Genomic DNA, 16,894 nt, shown 5'->3' with positions numbered 1-16,894 from the left:
AGGGTAAAGTCTACCCGGTTCAGAAAATCCCAGGTTACTGGGAGAATTAATGGGAAAGGGAGTCAGGGGAGGAGCTGCAGTGGGGGCAGGAGGAGGAAGGCTGGCCAGACGGTGATGCCGGAGGGAGAGCCCTGATGATTCTTTCAAGGACCTACCAGCTGGAATTTCTAGTCACTTCACTCTCAGGGACAGGTCTATTTCTAAACTGAAGAAGCTGTTTTTAAAAATGAGATTTTTGAAAATTATTTGTAACTTTTTAAAAGTGAGACAGTTCCTATTCCTTACTTTGTACCAAGTCTTTGTGACCTAAGTGCATCTTACAGTCCCCAGCCCATCCCTCTGGACAGGCCACATTGCAAGCGCCCTGCAGACACCTGTCTACCCAGGGCCGGGCACCCCCGCTCTGCACACCAGGCCCCAGCTCTCCTCCGCCTTCCCTCCAGCCCTGCCGCTCGCTCAGGGCACACCTCCCAGGGTGCCTGCTGTGTGTGTGCATGTGTGTGTGCCGTGCAGCCACCCCTGCCCTGTGCTGTGTCACACTGCTCTGTGGTCTTTCCAGGGGTGTCTCTGGGGTTGGGGAGAGGACCTGGAGGAGGCAGACACACCTGCTCGAGGCACATGCGTCTCATATCAGACACCAGGGAGGCAACACGAGCCTGCAGCCCATCTCTAACGGAGCCCTCGGGGAGCTGCCCGACCACAGCGCGGTGTTCACAGCTGACTAGGGAGGGGGGACCACGCCACCCCAGTCTGTCGGAGCCCCTTGTCCTTCTCCCCTCGTGATCTTAACTGCCTTCAGGATCTTAAAGCCCCTTCTAAGTCGATGGCCCCCTGTGCGCCTGTACTATGGTTCACACGTATTTCAGGGAGTGGGGTTTCTCCAGTGTCTGGATGGGAGGGGCAGGGGCAGATTCTGATGCTCTGTCTGCACAGAGCAGGGTTCCTGTCACCCCACACTCCTGCTTTTGTGAGGGTTTCCCTTCTGAGGTCAGAACTTCTTGAGGGAACAGGCGGGGTCTATTCTTGTACCCCAGCACCCAGTGTAACCCCTGGCATGCAGAAGGCACTCAATAAATGAACGGCAGACTGCTGGTGAGGGAACTCAGGCTCCCAGGAGTTTAACTCCTCTAGGGGCACAAGGGTCGGTGGAGGCGGGGTATACACCCAGGTCTTCCTGCCTACCATCTCCACCACCCTCTCCAGCCACACCCTATGAGGCTCCCAGGCTGACTTCTGAAAACACGGTCCCCTTGTGTGCATGAGAACCCCAGAGCAGCGACCAACTGCCTCAGTGCAGATTCCTCTGCAGGGAACCTCCATTCCCTTCCAGTTAAATGCCCCCCTCCTCCGCAGAGCCCACCCCGCTGGGCAGGCCTCCCCAAGCCCACCCACTCACCAGTGTCGCCTTCTCACCGAGGCCTGTGTGTCACCTGCAGACCCAGGTTCACACGGGGCCTTTTCTGGAAGTTATTATGTGTCACTCTTTCTTGTCTGGTTTTCAGCGGTGACTTTATTTAGGGCTGTTTTGCATGATGTGGACCTACTACTGACTCTCAAAATGCACTTCCACAAAATGAGGACAGATTAATACATTCTAATAATGAAAGAGGAACCTTAATTAATTAGCTTCCTTCTTTCCTTCCTTTAGTGGTAAAATACACGTAGAATGGGCCATCCCGGCCATGTGTAAGTGTACACTTCAGCAATGTTGACTATGTTCCGTGGTTGTGCGACCAACCCCAGAACTTTCTCATCTTGCAAAACTGACACTCTGGCCCCACTGAAGACTGACACCCCCATTTCCTGGCAACGAGCCTTCCACCTTGTTTCTGGGCTCTGAACACTTTACACTCTTCACTGAGTGGAGTCCCACAGTGATTTTGTAGCAGATTTGTTCCCTTCAGCACAATGTCCTCAAGGTTCACCCATGTAGTTGCCTGTATCCGATTTCCTTCCACTGCACCTGATACCGAGCTTTCTTCATCCATCCAAACGTCCAGGTGCATTTGGGGCGCTCCCACCTCTTGAACATGGCTGTGCGAACACCTCCTCCAGGTCCTGCTCTGGATTCTCCTGGATGTGTGTCCGGAGGTGGGATGACCAGGTCATGTGGAAATTCTACTTAGCTTTCTGAGGTCCCTGCACGCTGTTCCCCACAGTGGCCATGCTGCTCTATGTCCCACCAGGAGCACTTGGGCTTCCAAGTCTCCAGGTCCTCGCCAGCAGCATCATTTCTTTTGTTGAATAAGTTATTCTCGTTCAGTCGCTCAGTCATGTCCAACCGTCTGCGACCCCACAGACTGCAGCACGCCAGGTTTCCCTGTCTTCACCATCTCCCTGAGTTTGCTCAAACTTGTGTCCATTGAGTCGATGATGCCATCTTAACCATCTCATCCTCTGTCATCCCCTTCTCCTCCTGTCTTCAATTTTTCCCAGCATCAGGGTCTTTCCAGAGAGTCTGCTCTCTGCATCAGGTGACCAAAGCATTGGAGCTTCAGCTTCAGCATCAGTCCTTCCAATGAATGTTCAGGGTTGTTGAATAAGTAGGTGTGCGAAAGCTATGTTTGAAAAGGATCTTGTGAATGGTGAGCAAAGACTGTTGCAAACTGAAACGGAAACCTCGACCCCTAAGACAGAGGAATCTGAGAGGGGACACGCTCGCTCCTCTGTCCACTGCGCCCTCACAGCTGCAGCCACGCCCAGAGGGGACGTCCTTCGGGTCTAAAAGACCTGCACACTCATGATGGCACACACACCTGCAGGGACAACTCTGGGACAGTGCAGCAATTGTGTGCAAACACTCTACACGTGTGTAATGTGAACTACCGGTGCTTGCTTAATCATCATGTCAACGTCCCCTGGAAAGGCACGCATCCTAGGACTCTAGGGGCTGTGCCAGGCGGACCACCTCTCCCCTCACCTGCCCATCCCTCACACAGTCTCATCCTAAGATTCAGACCTGAATTCTTGCCTCCCCCAGGCTCTGCTTGCTTCCTGCATGCACCAATCTGAGGAAACCCCATCCACCCTTTCAGCCCTGGCCCAGCTCAGCTTCAGGAACATCCAGGAGAGACCACTGTGACCCAAGTGGACGTGCCTTCATAGTCAGGACTGCTGCAAACTTGGTAGAGACCATGTGAGCTTATAAACAAACGCCAGCAAAGAGCAGTGTCCACTCCCCTCGGGAGGGTGACAACTTCTGTCTGGACCTAGATTTCATGTCTGTGAGGAACAAAACCTGGCAACGGGCCCTCCAGGCGAGTTTTCAGGACAGGACATGTCAATACCACCACTGATGGAGAACCTTGGACTGTAATACGCACCAAGGACAAGGCCCTCCCACAGGACCCCAAGTCCCCCTCACAGCACACAGGCCCCCAGTCCCTGTCCCAGGGGGAGTTTTTCCCATCTGGCCTAATTTTGCAGATTTAAGGGCTTTTGCTCAGAGTGACAGAATTTCAAAAGCACAAGAGCTTGCTGGGGTCCCAGCCAGGCCCTGGCCCGAGCTTCCCTGAGACTGCCTTTCTCTTACCTGTCACACGGGGTTGGGGAGGGCAGGTGACAGGCGAGAGGAAGGTAACAGCTGACACAGTGGGAGTCATAACTGGGCACCTGCCATGCGGGCCACACAGGTGTGGACACTCAGCATTCCCACTAAAACACAGGTCACTTCAGGAAAATTCCTGCACTTGGAATAATCCATTAAAAATACACATTTAAGGAAACCTGCTGACCCCTCAGGCTTCCTTGGGTTGGAGATACACTGTTCTCATTTCCCATCTTTCCCATCTGAAGAGCAAAACAGCAAACCTGGGCGGGTGGACAGGTAGCCTGCGCTCAGAGCCCAGGGTGGACTTGACAGGGTGCTGTTGCTGCAGGGGGCTGGACCACCGGCCACGTCCCTGCACCCAGGGCGGCCCCTGAGCCATGAGATGCCAGACAGGGTGCAAGCATGGACACAGGGGGCCTCGATGTCAGAACCACCCTCCCCCTGACCTCAGGGCCACTCCCCCTCAGTGGTCCCCAAACACCCAGGGTCCATGGCTTCCCATCCTGGGCTTGGGGTGGGGGTGAGGGTGGGGAAGGTTCAGAAAAACAGACTCTGGCTCTGGCCCAGAGAGCCAGGTCCTCCAGGGGGCGGGGGCAGGGGGAGGAGCAGGAGGGGGTGTTTGCCAAGAATCTCTTTCCAGAGCTCTCTTTCCAAGCGATTCTGACGCCTGGCTGCATTCTAGAACCATGGGCGCCCAAGCTCGACTTCCTCAACCCCAGTGCAGGGACCTGCCCTGGGAGGCGTGCTGTGAGACTCGTCTCCACAGCAAGACAAGCTGGAGGGCAGTGGGTTTGGATCTGGCTGCTTCAATGCCTCGGCTTCAGCCACTGTGTGCCAGCGAGTGTTCCTTGCTTTCAGCAAAAAAGGACACGGTCCTTCAGTCCACGCTGACCACTCCACCTGGAGCGACGCCCCACCCAGAAAGCCCATAAGCTCCCCCTCCTCCTTCCGGGCACCGAGCTCTCACTCCCTGGTGAGGGGTGAGGTTGGGATTTCGTGCTCCTGCCTACATTCCCCACTGCCCCGCCGCCACTGGCCAAGCCCCAGGTGGCAGGAACAGTCTCTGCCTCTCACGTCCTAGAAGCCTATTAGATTTACTCACTTTAAAATGCTCACCGTATTTACACCGTCCTTATATTTCAGCAGCTTCACTGTAACACCCTCTTGAGCTGTTCTGAGTCTCTCATATCCACCCCTCCTGCCCCAGCGCTGACCTCGAGGGACCAGGAAGCCCGTGCTGGTCAGTGTCAGCTCACACCTAGTTACAGGAGACACCCTTCATGTTCAGGGCTCAACCTGACACCATCAGGATGGTCCCCTTATGCCTCACCTAGACTTTCAAACCATTCCACACACAGGGCAGTGCTCTGTGAGTCTTCTAAACACGTCGATGACAATACAGTCAAAAAGGGCAGTTGACTTGGACGCGCTGCCCTCCACTGATAACCCTTCATGATGCCCATGGGTCTCCTGGAAATGCCCCTCCCAGGACAGAACTTCACGTCTGGATTAGACTTGGGGCCTTGCTACCCTTGATGCCCGAGCAGTGACAAGGGTCACACCAAGATAGAGCTTCATTTATACCAAAGTCCCCAGAACCTCCCCATTTATACCAGTCCCCCCTCAGAACTGACTCCTTAGAAAAGATTCTGATGAGTTAGGAGTTGGTGATGGACAGGGAAGCCTGGTGTGCTGCAGTCCATGGGGTTGCAAAGAGTCAGACACGACTAAGTGGCTGAACTGAACTGATACCAAACCCCCAGGTGGCCTGTTCCTATAAAGGTTTGTTTAGAAAGCTTTGGCTCAAACCACGTGTGAGTATTTTTACTTCTCAATTTAAAGGCAAGCCATGCCCTGTGCATCCTCCATGCTCTGTACCCCGTGGAGGGGCCCTCAGAGTCCTGAGATGGGCAGGCTGGGGTTGGGCTTCTGTGCTCTTGGGGGCCCAGAGGCGGGACAGTCTCAGCCCCCGGTGCAGGCCTGGGTTTAGGCCCTGGGTTCTCCCCTGGGCTGATCCCTTAGCATCTGTCCCCCCTCAGCAAGCTGCTACTACTCCTCCAGCTCAGCTCTGATGGTGGCTGCCCGGGCCTCTGCCCGCGCCCCGCTCCTCCACTGGGCGCCCCGGCAGCTCGTGCCCACTGCACCCCTCTCGGCTCCTGGCAGTGCCTCACAGGCGGGCTGCACCACCCTGGGAAGGAACCCGGCTACTTTCACCACATCCCCGGGATAAACTCCATGTGTACCAGGCCCCACACTGGAAGCGTCCTGGAACCATAACTGTCTGTCAACACAAGAGCAAACTATGGCTCCAAGAGGTGAAGGAACTGCTCCCCAGTCCTGGGGCTGGAATTCAAGTCCTGGTCTGTCTGGCTCCAAAGCAAGCCTGCTGGGCACCTGCCCGGGGCCTCGGCCTCGCTGACCACAGCCACAGGGCAGGACTGCTGACCACCCACCCTCCCCACCTGCTCCTGCCAGATCTTTTTCTGGAGGGCCGCCAGGCTGTCCCTCAGGGTCCCCTGCCCACTCAGGGCTCTCATCTGAGACAGAATCCCCCCAGTAAGCAAGCTCTCCACTTGATTCTCCGCTGTTGCATCTGCGGTCGTTTCCATCACGTTTACACACATACACATTTAGCACAGCGGGTACATGAGAGACAGTGCTGGGAACACACAGAACCATCAGGAACAGAGATGACCCCAGCAGAGCCCGCGCCTTCCTTCTCTTGGCAGCCAGGCTCAAAGGCAGGCAGGGCTGGAGGGCACTTGGGGAGGGAGGGCGCAGACCCCTCGCAGGAGGCCTGGCCGGCTGTGCCTCCCAGAGTATCGGGCTCAGTACAGGCGCTGAACCCGGCTTCTCTTGGCCTCCATACACACACGTGGGAGGGAGGACCGGGCCCTGTGCCCGCCCGGGGTGGAGGAATGCGGGGGGCGGGCTCCATCGGCCGGCTGCCCTGGGGTAAACACAGGCGCACCCCCAGCCCAGGAGGCCGGCAGGCAGCCAGCTGTCCTCCACGTAGGACCTGGGGTCACCAGCCACTCAGTGACAGGCACAGCCACTCGGCAGGCAGGCCTGAGCCCTGAACGCAGAAACCACTGAGCCACTTGTGTTTTTTTTATTCTGAATTTGCGTCAGTGAAGCCCTCACCGCACCCCTTTCTGTGCTCAGCCAGCACAGGGAGCCAGTCAAAACAGGGAAGGCCAGCAAGAAGCACAGAGTACTCAGTGCACTGCGGGGAGGCCCACGCTGCCCTCCAGCTCTCACCTGTAATTCCCATTCATTCCAGGGTGAGCGACTGGAATTCATTTAAGACAAAAACTGAGACGGGACTCTTTTCTTTTTTAAGCATCCCATTGCATGATGTGCAGCAGTCAGCCACAATGCTTTCCATGAAGCATTTACTCCTTTAAAAGAATACATGGGTTCCAGGTGATAACCTCCCAGTGGGAGAGAACCACCCTTCTAGTTCACCTAGGAACTAGTCTAGTGCCAACACTCGCAAAAACACTGAAAAGCAAAGATGGAATACAGCCCCAAATAATAACCAAGTCCTGGGTAGTAACACTTTTTGGAAACAGTTGACTATTTTTCCAAAATCAATTCATACTGTTAAACCTCACACACCCCAGATTAGCAAGGAACACAGTTATGGACCCCAACAACAATCCCCTGAATAAACAAGTTTCATGTAACAGAAGCAAAGCCTAGCACAACAAGAACCAGATCCATAACTCATAAAGAACAATCCACGCTTGACTCTTGCTATTTCCTATTTCATACCAATGGCTGCATAACTCAAACCAGCCTCTGATTTACTGTGTCCACAGCTAGAACTTTTGAAATGAGTTTGAGCAAACTCTGGGAGATAGTGAAGGAAAGGGAAGCCTGGCGTGCTGCAGTCCATGGGGTCACAAAAAGTCAGACACCACTGAGTGACTGAAGAACAACAACAGCTACAACTGCCCTCAGGACCCCAGGTCCAGACAAAAGACTCGCTCACACACACAGACACAGACACACAGACACACACAACCTGACAAGAGGCAGCAGACAGAGCCCTGCAACTTGCGAGAACAGAGAGAGGACTCAGCAACAAGGTCAGTCTGCACACATACCTGTGTGAAGGCTCTCCAGACTCCAGAATCTTGCCATTTCCCCCCTTGCCACCATCCTCGTGTTTGGGAAACAGCCGCGTTCAAAGCGGGGCTGTGGGGTGACTGAGCATCGCAGAGGATCACACAGGCTCTGGCTGCGGAAACGCAGAAAGCGCTTATTCACTGCTGACGCCTCTGCCCGCCTGGCCAGAGAGCCTCACAGCTCACAGCACCCGCGGGCGGCTGAGCTTGCAGCCCAGACAGGACGGCGGGGAGGGAAGTCCAAACGCAGGCCAGACGGCCGGCCAGAAACCTATCAGGAGCCCCCGGAGCCTCCCATGCCAGTGACAGCAAGGCAAGACGCCTGCTGCTTTTCATTATAACCCAGAAGCCTGACCCCCCAGAGAGTTTGCAAGATGTGAGCTATCACACACAGGACAGCTAGACAGCAAGTCCCACTGCAGAGCACGGGGAGCTACATTCAGCATCCTGTGACAGACCACAATGGAAGAGTATGAAAAAAATGTATATAGTAAACGTACAACTGAGTCACTTTCCTGTACAGCAGAAATTAACACATTATAAACCAACAATACTCCAAATAAAAAAGAAATAAAAGGGCTCAGGAAAAAAAAAAAAAAAGGACCTATTTCACGGAGGAAGAAGCACAGAGGTCACTAGGTTCAAACTGTAGCTGGGATTCCATGCTCTGGTGTGCCGAAAGCTTCAGCTTTGACATCACATTTATATTAACTGCAAATCTGTGAACTCACTTGAAGAGAGATTTTGTTTAAAAAATGTATATGTGTGAATATGTGTGCCTTCTATATAAAAAGCATATGCACATCTTTTACTGCATAAATTATCTGTTCTCTATAGTGCAGAAAATTGTTCTTTCTTTGAAGAGGCTCTCTCTAGACGACTAACTTATTTCCTCTCTCATTTTTGTTTTTTTCCCAGTTGTCTACAGTGAGCAAGTCCTATTGTGAAACGACACCTACTAACAAACAGCTTCCTTCCATTTCCTCAGGATAAGAAAACACTAACTTTTTCCTTCAGGAGCAAGGAGACAACACACGCAGAGTAGTGATCACGTGGTCGTCCCCCAATAAATGGCTGAAAACTGAGTCCATGTGTGCAGGCTCTGGGGTGACAGACCCCTCGTCTCACTCCACCAGCTCAGACCTTCAGGGGCTCGTGTCTGGTCTATACAGTGGGGACAGCCAGCCTCCGACAATGCTCCCACGTTCTTGAGAACGTGTGGGGATTAATAAACAGGACCGCAGCTGCTCTCACAACCCGAGTCCGTAATCACTGGCTGGTTCCCAGACTTCACAGCACGAGGGGTCAATGGGCAGAGCTGCAACGTCAGCTAAGACACCCACCCCGACCACGTGCTTCCCCGGAGGCTTTTCTTATCCTTAATTATCTGTGGCTGTTTCTACTGACTCAGGGCATCCCACTGTTAAATCCAGCTAAGGCTTCAATAAACTACAAAGAGGCAAAACTCGCACACATGTGAACATACACATACACGCACATACACTACACTTACAAAACGAGACTGGTTTCAAATCTATCCCGTGCAAATATATATATATTTTAATATTTTTTTAATTTGTCTGTGCCAGGTCTGGTCTATATGTGGGATTTGGTTCCCTGACCAGGGATTGAACCCCAGCCCCCTGTATTGGGAGCTTGGAGTCTTAGCCACTGGACCCCTAGGGAAGTCCCCCCTTGCAAATATTTTTTTAAAAATGAATTAAAAGAGTCAAATTTTTAAAAACGATGAAAAGACAGTCATTCACTAGGAGCGTATGTGTCCTTAATTAAGGCAGTGCTTCATTGCAGGAGGAACTCAGAAGACTCCTCGAGGTTGCTTCTGAGCGCAGCTCACTGTCTATGAGGCAAGGTTGCTTCCCATAGGCTTCAAGTCCAGATTCCGACACCCGTGTCACCTTGTTTAACACAGAATGTCCCATAAGGCCACAAACCCCTCTTTTCACAGTAACATGTACTACCACCCCAAAGGCTGTGGTCCAGGGACCAGCAAGCAGCACAGCGTGACCGGGGAGCTGGTGGGAAGTGAACCCTTGGGGCCCCATCCTGGCCCGTGGATTCATAGCCTGATTCAGGTCTGAGAAGTGTTCATTCAGAAATGAGTGAAGCCTATGGAACGCAAGGGTGGACCTGGTTTTAATGAAGAAGTGAAATGCTGAATGCTGAGACACAAAGCAGGGAAATGCGGGAACTCATTCTGATGAGCACACTTTCTAAGCGAGACTGAAATCCAGCAGGGGGCAAAGGAAATCCAGAGTGCTTTCATTTTCTTAAAAAAATAATGTTTTTTTTTTTGTTGTTGTTGTTAAAATTCCAAGTTTTCAAAAAAATAAAAATAAAAACCTCTCTTGGCCGCATTTCCTTGGCACTGTCTTAACTCGGGTCCACAGCTCACTTTCACTCTCCCTGGGCAGCTTCTTTCCCAAGGACTTTTTCTAAATCGAGAGATGGGGTCAGGGAGAGTAAGGTCCTTGGGATCTTAGGATTGTAAACCAAAGGCATTCGCTGAGTAAACTTACTGTACTGAGCACACACTCAAAACAAACATAAAGATAAATAGGAGGAAAAAAAGTAAATAAACAAACAAAAACTGTATTTAAATGAGGCATTTCCTCAAAGGAAGATGAACCAACAACACTTCTATTTTTGGAAGAACCTACAGAGGCAGTTTGACTTTAAGATTTAAAAAATTCTTTAGTGATTAGAGCCTATATTAACCAGATCAATAAGAATATTGCAACAAAGACCTTCAGACCAAAGCTGAAGGAAGTCTTGATCTCCTCCACGCTCTACCCCCAACCCCCACCCCTGGGAATAGTCTGTTCTCCTTGGATAAGATGCTGCTACAGGGTAGGGACTAGGATGTCACCAACCTTGACTACTGGTAGAAGAATTAAGAAAAGGATCGAGTCCCACTGGAGAGCAGAAAAACCCCAACTGTACATTAATATCAAATATTTGGAAGTCAGAGAGGATAAAATAAACGTTGGGAGCACACAGGATGTTATGATCACGTTTACTCTACAGACATATAAGGAACTAAGGCTATTTTTAGCAGAGTGGCCCTAAGACCCACACACAGTTACACCCACACGTCTGGAAAAGGAGGGGGTAAGTTAGTGGTGGTCCCTCTGACTAAACCAACACTCATCCCTTTACCCTCCAGGACCGGCTCTTGAGATGACCAGGTGGTCGTTAAGGCTGCACTTAGCTCCGAGTTACTGGAATCTCCTTAAGTACAAAATGGTTCAGGTCTTCTCACATGGCCGCCTTAGGATTTGGGGCAGAAAGGTCACCAGCATTGGCCATCTGCTCAGCAACCGACATTCCCAGCTGCTGCTTCACCAAAGCTGCAGCTCCCTGCATGGCGCAGAGACTCCCTTAACCTGGGAATATTCTAGAACCTCCCGTGCCCCAGGATTGGGTACCACCCCACCACCAAGACCTGCAGGACAGCCACAGGGTGGTAGGAGGCCAAGGACAGGCATGCTGTGCCCCGACCAGCACTACCGCCAGCTTCAGAGAGTGAGCTGGAGCCTGGGACATGTCAGAACCGAGGTGGCTCCTGCCCCCGCTGGACTGAGCCCCAGCCCAGACCTCCGCTGAGCACCCAGAGTTACGAGCAACACAGCAAGGGCTCTGAGTCCACCTAGTCGCTGCCCTCGCTGCTGATGCCCTAAAGCTGGGATGGGGGTGATTTCTGAGCAGGAAGTGATCAGCTTCACCTACTATGAGTTACTCAGACTCACAGGCTTCCTTGTGGCTCAGCAGTAAAGAATCCTCCTGCCAGTGCAGGAGACCCAGGAGAACCACGTTCAATCCTGGGGTGGGAGGATCTCCTGAAGGAGGGCATGGCAACCCACTCCAGTATTCCTGCCTGGAGAATCCCATGGACAGAGGAGCCTAGCAGGCTACAGTCCATGGGGTCGCAAAGAGTCGGACACGACTGAGCGACTAAACAACAACTCAGACCCACAGTACCCTTGGCTATTAGCATAAATAATGGAGTGTCTAGAGGGGTCCCTGTATTCTGAATGGACAGACATCAGCACTAATCTTACAGGCCATAGTTAGAGAAGCAAAAGAACAGAGACCCTCAACACAACACAACACATAATGTTTTCTAGCCCACACAGTCACACAACCCACCATAGACCCCGTTTTGGTCAGCTGCCTGCTGGCAGAGGGCAAGGCAGGCCCCACACAGGTCTTCCTGAAACACTGCTCAGCAGCCAGACTCCTGAGCACAGAGGTCAGGCCCGTCACTCCAACACACAGGGAACAGCGCAGGTGACAACAGGGAGCAGTGGGAACCAAAGGCAGAGGACAAGCCATGGGTCTTCAAAGCTGCTGCTTTTCCACCGGAGGCGCTGAGGGCCCGCCCACCCTAACGGACAGGAGATGCACTCTCAATGCTTTATGAACGCCACCCCGCTCCAAACACACGCCAAAGACACTGGTCCTCCTGGGCTCCGACTACAACTTTTAGGCTAATTCAGTAACAGATCCAAAATTCTCCTTTAAAAGACAAGGTGCCATCTCAACGTGACAACCGAGGCCTGTCCCATCTTCTGTGAACAGCCACGTGGGGTTTTCATCCTTCAAGGCCTGGGACACATTTCAAACATAACAAGAGCAGAACAGAAAACGGATGAACTTCACTTTTGTCTTTGTTTTAATAAAATGCAATTATTAGGCGTGGCCTTAAAAACTGACACACGGGTGAACTTCTGTGCACATAAACAAAATAACTTTGTGTTCCATGCTGGAAAGGCATAGCACCTGGGAGACAGTGAGTGGAATGGAGCAGCGTGGGCTTTGGGGTCTGTCTGATCTGCTCTGATCGCTGGCTTCACTGTCTTATGACGTAAGTCACTCTTAGCTAAGTGAGAAAAAGCATGGCCTTGAAGTTTTCAAGCCTCAGATTCCTCATCCACAAGACAGGAACCGGCATGCAGGCCAGGCACTTGGCTTGGTGGTGGTTTGCTTCACGTTTTCTCTTTTGCGCTCTTCCTCTTGACTTTTAATATTCTTTCTTTTCCTTCTCTTTTAAAAAAATTTTTTTATAGATGTACAGTTGACTTACAATGTTGTGTTAGCCTCAGGTATATGGCAAAGTGATTAGTTATACACATACAAATAAATATATTCTTTTTCATATTCTTTTCCATTACCATTTATTATAGGGTATTAAATATAGTTCCCTATGCTTTTCTTTTTAAAATCCAGTTTCTGAGACTTGGCATTAGATGCATGGTATTTTGAAAACTTTTTAAACTCTGTACTTTAGAACGATTGGAACAAATACATGTGTTAGAACTGAGAATGTTTTAAAGGTTAGAAAGATGAGAATTTCAAGAGTTTGATGGAAAAACATTAAAAAAGAAACACTTCATGATGTTTTTCTGAGACAGGAAGAACACTCTCTTTCTTTTTAAAAAAGAAAAAAAAAACTCTTGATTCTGGGCAACGATAAGGCTGAGACAGCAGCCAAGGCTGCTGGAGCTGACACCTGTCTCAGACTTGCAGGCCTGTGGTCTAAGGGCCTGCCATCTACATCTGCAGGATCGGCTCCTACAGGTGGCATGCTGTCCTGGTTCTAAATCCAGACGTCCACATGTTCTCACAGTGCAGTCAGCAGGGAGAGACTTCAGCCAGGACAGTGTCAGTGTCTTCAGACAAAAAGAACAGAATCATCTTGATTCACAAATAAAAACACCCAGTGCCCGTGACCCCGGGCAAGAGCCTGAAATGGGATGGGGACAGCAGAGAGCCAGACCCGGCCCCGTCCACACCTGACCATCAGGGCTCCACCATCCCCACCCTTCAACCAGCCTCCCAAGGGCTCCGCTATAATCACCCACTCCAAAGGTACTGAGCAAGGACCAGACGACTTTGTATTTTCTCTCTGATTCCTCATTGAGAGAAAACTTTAGGAAAGCAGACGCAGACAGAGGTTATCCAGAGAATAAGAGATCAGACAAGGTTTTCTGGTGCGGCTAAGTAATCTCAAGGCACCCCTCAGCACCTATTGCTTTTCTTTTCTTCTTTCCTTTTAACAAAAAGTTTAGGCATTTCTAGGACATACTTTGGGAAATCTCTGATGAGGCCTGAAATTTGGGGTCAAGAGAGTCAAAAGAAAACATTCAGTTGAGTTACCTTTCTTTCCCCCCAATAACCTGAGTGTCTGCCCTTTAGATGGATTTAACTGACATTTGGATAATACTTAAACAGAACACTGTCACACATGGACTCTTGGGTAACTCCTAGGGCTATCTGTACACATTAGAGTAAATGACCTGTCAACAGTTAAACTGCTGGTTACTGAGGTTGAGTTAGTAACTCAGAACTCTGGCTGCAAACACAACTCATCATTACCTTGTCACCAGAATTATGACTGCTTCTCTTTACTGCACACTTACAGCGTACCCGATCGTTCTCACACATCTGTGGACAATAGTAATATTTCCTACTGATAGATGAGAACATTAAGACTGGGGTGTGAAATGACTTGCCAAGGTCAACGAGGACTGGGACTCAACTCTGTTTTGTTGACCCAAATGCCGGTTCATAAGAAAATCAACTTTCATAACAATCACTAGAATAGAACAAAGCCCGAATAATAGATTATAAGTAGGATCATCAACAACAACAAACTAAGGCAAAAGGAAAAAAAACTATTTTTTTTTTTTGTTTTGACCACATAAAAAATTAAAGAGTCTTAACAAATTTATTAACTTCACAACAAGACTTTTCAAAAAAATACGACTTGGTAATTTCTTGTTGCTGTTGTTTCGTTGCTGAGTCCTGTCCAACTTTTTGCAATCCCATGGACTCTCACCCACCAGACTCCTCTGTCCATGGGATTTCCCAGGCAACAACAGAGGAGTGGGTTGCTGTTGTCTTCTCCAGGGGATCTTTGAGACCCAGGAATCAAACCCATGTCTCCTGCATTGCAGGCAGATTCTTTACTGTTGAGCCAGTAATTTCTTAAAATTTATTTGATTAAAAAAAAATCAGAGCTTCCCTTGTGGTTTAGACGGTAGAGAATCTGCCTGCAATGCAAGAGAACCCCAGTTCGATCCCTAGGTTGGGAAGATCCCCTGGAAAAGGGAATGGCTACCCACTCCAGTACTTTTGTCTGGAGAATCCCATGGAGAGAGGAGCCTGTCAGGCTATAAGCCATGGGATCGCACAGAGTTGGACACGACTGAGCAACTAATGATTAAATTGCCCCCACTTTCTTAATGTTGGGGCATTACATCAGAACTCTAAACCAAGGAATGGAACTTTCTGGTGTATATTTAACGTGACTATTTCAAAAATATTTAATAAACATTGATATGGTCCTATTGATGAACTTTCACATATGGTAACATAAAGCCAAGATAATTTTTAATATGATAGCGAAACAGTTTTTAACTAGTCCTAACATTTAGAGGAAATATTCAGCTATCAAATTAGAAAACCAACACAGATAAACCAAACAGATAGAACCCCTCCACACTCATACACAAGGTGTGGACTTTTCCCCACAACCTTGCAGACACCCTCTGTGCATCCTGGCTCTGCCTTCCCACTGAACCAAAACTGTTTTTCTCAAAACCACCAAGTCTGTGGGTTTCCCTGGTGGCTCAGTGTTAAAGAACCCACCTGCCAATGCAGGAGACATGAGTTCAATCCCTGATCCTGGAAGATCCCACACGCCATGGAGCAACTAAGCCTGAGCGCCACAACTATTGAGCCTGTGCTCTAGAGCCTGGGAGCTGCAACAAGGAAAGCCACAGCAATGAGAAGCCCATGCACCGTAAGTAAAGCCTGCACAGCAACGAAGACCCAGCACAACCAAAAAAAAAAAAAAAAAACCCAGCAAGTTCCTAATTGCCGCTGGATCCATGGAAATGGCTCAGAGCACTCAGCTTGACCCCTGCCACAGGTGACACTGTAAGCACTGCCTCCCAGGGCTCAGCATCCTTGGACAACTGGACACCACTCACCTGTCTGGCCATTCCATTTCTATCTTCATTGTGGATTTCTTTTCCTTCACGGGCTACCCCCGGTGCTACCCCCTCTTCTCACTCCACACACACACTGCTGGTACCTCTCCCTCACTGGCCTAGAGAACAACCAGCCATGTGTGGCCACTCCTCCCCAAACTCCCCTCGAGCCTGGGCCTCCGTCCTCATCAGACCGCATACTGCAGGCCGGGTGATGAGATCTCCACCCAGCTGTCCCACCAGTGCCTCCAGCTCCAAGGCCTGGAACAGTCCCAAGCCCCGCACTCGTGTGCTTTTCTCCTATACTCCCCTTGGAGGGTCTGCCCCCCAAACATCCAGACAATGGCTGGACTTTCAGGTCTTTGCTCTTCCAAGAGAACCATCATGCTCCTTGTTAAGGGCTCTGTCCGCTGGTTGTCTGCTCTGTCCCCAAGCAGGTCCACAATTTAGCTAGAAAGTCACCGAATGCAAAGTGAACCACTTAAAACCCTCCTGTGGCTCCTGGCTCTTCCAGGATAGGCCCTGAGGAAGGCCCTGAGCAGGCTGTTCCCTCCCACCTGGAGTGGTCTGATCCCTGGTACAGACCCGCAGCTTACCCCGCTACAGCCACTAAGTGTGGTCAAGCTGCCTGAAAGACCCACGGCAGACCCAATACATCTGCGTCACGCCCCGAACCCTTCAACTTCTACATACAAAGGTGCAGCTGCCTCATCAGTGTCATCCCCAAGGACCAGAAGTCTCTCTCACATGTCATCACGGGACGGGGATTCTGCATGTGAGACCACGATTTATCAACTGTGATGGCCAGTTCTGGATGCTCTTAAGTGATAACCAGAAGCATTCTGAGCTCAGAGTTCCCAGTTTTTCCACATTTTACACTCTCAATTCTTATCTGACTGAAATAATTTTTTAGCAATTAATCTTTATCAAGAGTTCAGTTTTCTTAAATGTGAGTCTCTTCTGAGTCTCACATTTACAATTTCATTTGCTTATGGAGCTAGACAAGCTCCATGATAGCAGTAATGACCACAGCTGCCAGAGCCAGGCTGCAGCCATGCCCCTGACTCCGGGTAAGGACACGACCCACCCATGAGAGCAGTGGTGGGTGCTGTGTCATCCCCCCCACCCCCCAGCCATCCCAAGTGAGCCCTGGGCAGGAGCGGGCACCACCTGCATCGAGGACACTTCCCTTTGGT

The 16,894-nt window shown here is 50.6% G+C and overlaps 1 protein-coding gene across 7 annotated transcripts in view; it reads right to left on the bottom strand.

Moving 5' to 3' along the window:
- The window catches only part of SPATA13 (spermatogenesis associated 13), a 289,869-nt gene that overhangs the window by 17,327 nt on the left and 255,648 nt on the right, over positions 1 to 16,894 (bottom strand). Inside the window, exon 1 of one of the 7 annotated variants that reach the window (XM_019971495.2) lies at positions 7,663 to 16,799. The exons of the other annotated variants lie outside the window; for them this stretch is intronic. Within the exon in view, the coding sequence (XP_019827054.2) occupies positions 7,663 to 7,717 (55 nt within the window). The 5' untranslated portion in view covers positions 7,718 to 16,799. Of the gene's footprint in view, positions 1 to 7,662; positions 16,800 to 16,894 lie in introns of those variants that run through there. 7 annotated transcript variants of the gene reach the window in all.

Source organism: Bos indicus, chromosome 12, assembly GCF_029378745.1.
Source record: "Bos indicus isolate NIAB-ARS_2022 breed Sahiwal x Tharparkar chromosome 12, NIAB-ARS_B.indTharparkar_mat_pri_1.0, whole genome shotgun sequence".
Taxonomy (NCBI): domain Eukaryota; kingdom Metazoa; phylum Chordata; class Mammalia; order Artiodactyla; family Bovidae; genus Bos; species Bos indicus.
This window is presented reverse-complemented; position numbering and strand designations above follow the sequence as displayed.